This window comes from Lolium perenne, chromosome 4 (genome assembly GCF_019359855.2).
Source record: "Lolium perenne isolate Kyuss_39 chromosome 4, Kyuss_2.0, whole genome shotgun sequence".
In the NCBI taxonomy this organism is placed as follows: Eukaryota; Viridiplantae; Streptophyta; class Magnoliopsida; order Poales; family Poaceae; genus Lolium; species Lolium perenne.
This window is the reverse complement of record NC_067247.2, coordinates 9873542-9879707: the sequence shown is the minus strand read 5'-3', so window position 1 is coordinate 9879707 and position 6166 is coordinate 9873542. Positions and strand designations below refer to the sequence as shown.

The window sequence follows — 6166 nt, the reverse complement described above, 5'->3', positions numbered from 1 at the left end:
AATTATATTCGACTCAACTTCAACAGATTTCATGTGCTACATATGTCGCAAAAAATGAAATTGTCATCTTTTCCTGCAAACACCTATGGATATTAAACTTGGTTTTCTCCTTGTTCGCTCGCATGAGCCAGCCACCGAGTCGTCGTTGGACTCAGCTGCCCCAACTAAACATGCACTTTGCTTCTCATGAGCTCCACCTAGTAATGCTCACATGCACCAGATACCTTGAATTATACTTAGACTAGTCACAGTGTGAAGTATCATAAACTAGTATCATGTAAGTATCATGCACATGATACTAGTTTATGATACTACCGCACAATGCATAGTATCATATTATGAAACCACTCCCGTCTCTCACCTCATTAATTGATGCGCCACGTCATGATTTTGTCAACATAGCATGCATGATACTAGTACTTATGATACTCCCATTGTGGCTAGTCTTACATGCCCAGGGGTGGCGGCTGTAGGTTAATCGTCTCACTACCGGAAAAAATGGCTTTGCCGTGTTCGAGCACCTTTTGTCGTGTGTCACTGGAACACGGTAAATAAAGGCTTTGCCATTTATTCATTCGAGACAAGAGACGGCAAAAAAAATTCATGATACATGGTGGGGAAACACATGGCACACAAATTATACATGCCATATTTTCATGGATACAAACGACAAAGAGATGTCCACTAACATAGAGGCAGCAAAACACATGGCAAATCCGCGCCTAAGCTGGCCGTAGTTAATGGAGCCGTTACGATGAAGGCTTTCCGGCCCGTGTGTGTCACGGAACACAGTGCAAAGAACTAGGGCCACGTCGATGGCCCTCTCCCGTGCGCACCGTTCCTTCCTGCCCAAACATTCCCGCGCAGGGGGAGTTTCCCGCTTTTTGGCCATGTGTCAGGAAAATGCACACGGCAAAGAAATTCATTTGATATGTGTATTGAAAATAAATACACACGGCAAAAACTGCCTTTGTCGTGTGTATTTGCAATACACATGGCAAAGCACTTTCGTGTCTTAGTGTTACCCTCCATTTTCTTTCCAGCAATTCCATCCCGCTATTTTTTTATCGCCATCCTTTAGCCCTCGCGCCAATAAATATAGCCATGTATTCGACACGAAATTCACAACCCACTTCTCCTCCACCGGTTCATGCAGCCACATCCCCTCTCCCCGCCACCGTTGACACCGCGGGGCCGTTTCCGGCCACCGTTGAGATGCCTCCTCGTCGCCGCGCCAACCTGAGCTCCACGGGCTTCGTCGGCGTTCGCGCGTGACCAAATCTCCGCCGCCAGATAGCGCCTTTAGCTCGGCACCTTCAAGGCGAGTGAGGAGGCCGCCCGAACATAAGATGTCGGGACGTGGTTGGTCAGGACATTAACTTCCTCGCGATCGTGTCTCATGCACAAGCCCTAATGGTCGCTCCACAACCGCGCTTTGTCTCGCAATAGGACGAGTGACGCCCTGCCAGGGGCAGCGGCGACTTGCCATCACCGAGGCGGATGAGCGGGCCATGGCGCAGTGGCGGAGCGACCATCCCAAAGACGTGGAATTAGATCACATCTTCTACAAAATAGGCGGTGAGGAGAGCGGCGAGGGAGGAAGAGGAGGAGGAAGGCCGCCATTATGGCGGAGTAAATCGGACCGTCGACATTTGACCCCAACTCCAAGTGGTGGCTGGACGTCCTCAGGACAACCGCTTTGGAGGACACCGAGGGCAAGTTGGATAACGACTCACATTAGTTTGTGTGTTTATTTCAGTCTCTATTTCATGTTTCTATCTATGTCGATTTTCTAGTTCGTGTGTCTGTCTATGTTTTCAAAACAGTGTTATTTTATTTCAGTGTCTAGTTGGGGTGAGTGTAGTTTTTCTAAATCTTAGTGTTTCTGAACAGGCCTGTCGACTGTGGATGCCATCTGTGCGTGCAGCCTAGTCAGTAGTCACTAACCTACTACTCACTGTTGTTAGTGGCATCGACTAAGACATGTCCAAAGCATGTGTTGTTTATTGATGCTGCAGAGACTCCCCAAAAGTGCACGCCGATCCGATATAAATTTGTTACGTATCACAGCAAGCAGAGTACTCAGAGTTAGAGCTAGCACCACCCACCTCGCCGGATTCGCCATGGATCCAACTCAAACCAAGAGCAGCGTCGACAATGCCGCCGAGGAAAGAGAGCGTCTTGTGTCCACGCTCCCAATGAGGGAAGGGTTTTGGAAACCGTACGTCCTGTACCGAGGCTTCTGGGTATCTCCGCAGGTGGCCAAGAGCGTCATGCTCTTGCAAGACGAGTTCAAGCCGCGGGCCGACGACATCATCCTCGCCGCGTGCCCCAAGTCCGGCACCACCTGGCTCAAGGCCCTCGCCTTCACCCTCGTCAACCGCTCCCGACATGCCGTCGCCGGAGACGCCGACGGCCACCCGCTGCTTACCAACAGCCCCCATGACCTCGTGCCGTTCATCGAGAAACCTGACCGCGAGCTCTACCCTGTCGCCGAACTGGAGGCGCTCGCGTCCCCAAGGCTCCTGGCGACCCACATGCCGTTCACGCTGCTGCCGGCGAGCATCTCCGCCGTCGGCTGTCGCGTGGTGTACATCAGCCGGGAGCCCAAGGATGTGCTCGTGTCCCTGTGGCACTACTTGAACTCGGTAAGCAAAGACTACTTCATCAAGCTGGAGAAAGCCTTCGAGTTATTCAGCGAAGGGGGGTCATATTTCGGTCCAGTGTGGGACCACTATCTTGGGTACTGGAAACAGAGCATTGCAGAGCCAGATCGGGTCCTCTTCCTCAAGTACGAGGAGATGATGGCCGACCCGGTTAAGCACGTCAAGACCCTCGCCGAGTTCCTTGGAGTCCCGTTCACCGTCGATGAGGTGGACGCCGGAGCCGTGGAGCAGGTCGTGGACCTGTGTAGCTTTCAGAAGCTCAAGAACCTGCCTGTCAACTCCTCGGGGACATCCAACCTGGCTGGTTGGATGCCCATGGAGAAGTCGTCCTACTTCAGGAATGGGACGGTGGGCGACTGGGCCAACCACCTGACCCAAGAGATGGCGCACAAGTTGGACGGCATCGTCCAGGACAAGCTCAAAGGTTCTGGCCTCGCCTTTTGAGATTTTCTTCTGAAGATCTCATATTCTCGTGCCCAATAATCTCATCCATTATACTATTGGATGATATTATGTTTCTACTATCGTTATGTTCTATGGAATAATGTGAAGGACCAAGTCGCTTGGTCTATTGTGAACTTTGCCCAGAGATCAACTTTTTAATTCCGGTTACATATGAATTGGGCGAAGGTGTAAATGTAAACTTTTCTAAGCCTTCATTCGGATCAATGGTTGATCTCAGACAAACTTCATATCCAAAATCGCATTTATGAGTTTTTCATGGCGCTCATGGGCTCGGAGGAGCCAACGTTCCTATCCCTTGCTAGTCATTGTTTGGATGCAAGGCAACAGGTGAATGCCATGGAGAATGAAGCCCTGGTTATCTCCTTCACCATGAAAGAGCTAGAGGAGGTGTTAAAGGCCACAAAAATTTTTACTCCTCCGGGGACTGATGGGTTTCGAGTTGCCTTCTTAAAAAAGTTCAAACCTATATTATAAAAACGTGCTCTTACAGATCCTTAATAGCTTTGCCTTGGGCACAGTGGATGTTTCTCGCCTCAATTATGATGCAATGATCCTCATCAAGAACACTTACATTGAAATCTGAAATTCCTACTAATCTGCTTTGAGCTACTATCTGGATTTAAGATCACCTGCTACAAGAGTTAGGTTATTCACCTTTCAAGTATCTTTGCTTCCCTGTGAGTGGCAAAAAGCTAGCCATCTTCCATATGGACCTAATAGTTGCAACAGTTGGTAAGCATATGGATCGGTGGCAAGGAAGGTTTATGTCCTTTGCAGCTAGACTGTCCTTGTTTTTTTCGAAATAGGGAAAATATCACCCCAGCTTCTGCATCCAAGGAATGCGCACGACTTTTTTTATTAGTTTATTCACAACACCTTACAAGAGCAATATAAAAGATCAAACTCGAACCTACCTCGCTAAATCTACAGAGGTATGAAGGGGGTGACAATTCACCAACTCACATCATCCAAAAAAACCAAATGCCTTCCTAGACTGGTCCTGACAGATGCTTTCCTATCTAGCCTCCCGATATTCACCATGGGCATCTTCCCGTTGGCGGTTGATACTCACTCTGGCTTTGACAAGTACCAGGACATATTCTCTTGGGAAAAGACAGGCGAGTAACGCAAGCACCACTGGGCTAACTGGCCAAGGTTTGCCTAACAATAGACCAATGTGGTATTGGTATTATGACCACCAAACTGATGAATATTGCCCCGATGATTAAGTGGGTTTGGAGGTTGTTTACGGAGATGCCTAACATAGCCTATGATTGCATATTATCATAGACAAGTATAATGGGACGGATGACATATTTAGTTATACATCACCTGTTGGAGAGAATTTTTTCTTAGGTGATGCAAAAGTTAGTTTTGCATCATTTACCCTATTATACATCAGTCTATTGGAGATGGTTTAAGAAAGTGCCAGGTGCGGTGGTGGTAAGGCAGCGTGGAATTATATGTGTCGCTGTAGTGAAGGCGTGATGGGACGAGCAATGGCCAGTATCTTGTGTAGCGTGTTCTCGGTTCAGTTCAGTCAGCTCTCCGCGGGAAGTGACAGACAGCAGGTTGGGCCGCTCGGCACTGCCGCAGGCGCGTGAGCTTGATGCAGTTTCATGGCTGACTATGGAATGAATGTACTTTTGTAATCTCCCCAATCCGCTCTTGCAATCGGCCGTTTTGGTTGTTCTATATAAATGAAAAATTCAGGTGTGGGGATTTCTTCCTTCCCGAGTGACCATTCAGAAAAATAATTTTTGAAGCATACGTGCAAGAACAAGTTGTCTATCGGCAAGATCTTCTGCATCGATTCGTGGGAAAACTGTTACTTTAAGATCATGATCTTAATGTTCCTTTTATCATAACACGCAGAGAGCTTCATATTCCATCCCATAAAATTTGTCTTAACATTATCTAGTATGTAGATACACTATAGATAAAGTTAAGTCGAAGAAACGGAGAGAGTATTTTATTTCACTTGCAAATCAGGCATACATGAACACGTAGCAACAACTCGGACAGAGCATGCGTTTGGTGTCACGTACGAACTGGGGAGCTAGCCATTGCAGTTATTGCAGCAGTAGCATAGGCGGAGGAATTCGCAGTGGCCGTTGTCATAGCCTGCGGCCTTGCAGGGCACATTGCAGGTTCCGGGCTTGATGCAAAGGTTGCCACTCCACGTCAGGCAATATTTACAGTCACACGATTTCCGTCCTAACCAGGGCCCTCGTCCTAACACCATCTCTTCTGCATCAATGAATAAGCAATTCGAATTACATAATTGACTTGGATCAAAAAATGAAAAGGAGATGCGCGCGTAGATGGATGGTCTTCCCCACCAGATGACACGAGAAGTGGCATGATCAGCCACAAGCATAGCAACGCCTTGCTCGTTCCGAATAGCCCTAATTTGCCATTGCTTTTCATATAGCACGACATATCCGATGAGGAACTGTGTGATCCTCTTCCTACTTGAAAATGGTGAGTATATGAGTACATGACTCATATTAATAGCAATAGTTGATTCTGAGAATTTCTCTTACAGCTATTTCCAGTTTTCATTTGTACAGTCAAAATGTACATTAATGACTAGCATAAAGCTGATATACTATTTTCCATAAACAAATCATTTAATTAGATGCTAAAATATAAAGGGTGATGAATTTCTGGAATTTATTATTAGCATCAATTATCATAATAATGCTCTACAAATCAGTGACCTTTAAAATGGATTGGAGTGAGCATCCTATTATAGAGGGCCCAGGGTGCTCCTCTATAATAAACAAAAGGACTGTTTTGGTATTATCCCCCTGGCGTAGATAGAATGAGGTAAGATAAAAAAAATAGATTGGAAAGTACTAAATTTGACCAATTCAATTCCGTCTGCTAGAATAAGAAAAAAGTGATTCCGAATTGATCTCATCCTTCAGAATGATAATTTATCTTTGTTCAATAATAACTTAATCTTGCAATAAAACACACTTGCTTGAAAGGTATGGTAAACAAATATTTATATATTTTTTTGATAAAAA

General features: G+C 46.4%; 1 protein-coding gene and 1 long non-coding RNA gene across 2 annotated transcripts; one reads left to right on the top strand and one right to left on the bottom strand.

The window, feature by feature from the left end:
* The first annotated feature begins 2067 nt into the window (after window positions 1-2067).
* LOC127291739 (cytosolic sulfotransferase 5) lies at window positions 2068-3304 on the top strand. Its single transcript, XM_051321048.2, has one exon. It carries the CDS (start codon window positions 2124-2126, stop codon window positions 3108-3110), a length of 987 nt encoding a protein of 328 aa, XP_051177008.1. The 5' UTR covers window positions 2068-2123; the 3' UTR covers window positions 3111-3304.
* Window positions 3305-5076: 1772 nt separating this feature from the next.
* Window positions 5077-5787, bottom strand: LOC127348114 (uncharacterized). The gene is made up of 2 exons (XR_007879679.2): window positions 5474-5787; window positions 5077-5381 (listed from the first exon to the last, which is right to left on the bottom strand). It is a non-coding gene; the product is annotated as an uncharacterized lncRNA (long non-coding RNA).
* Window positions 5788-6166: the final 379 nt, after the last annotated feature.

Excerpts from the sequence above, each read along its gene's own strand:
- LOC127291739 (XM_051321048.2), top strand. The coding sequence starts at position 2,124 with ATGGATCCAACTCAAACCAAGAGCAGCGTCGACAATGCCGCCGAGGAA.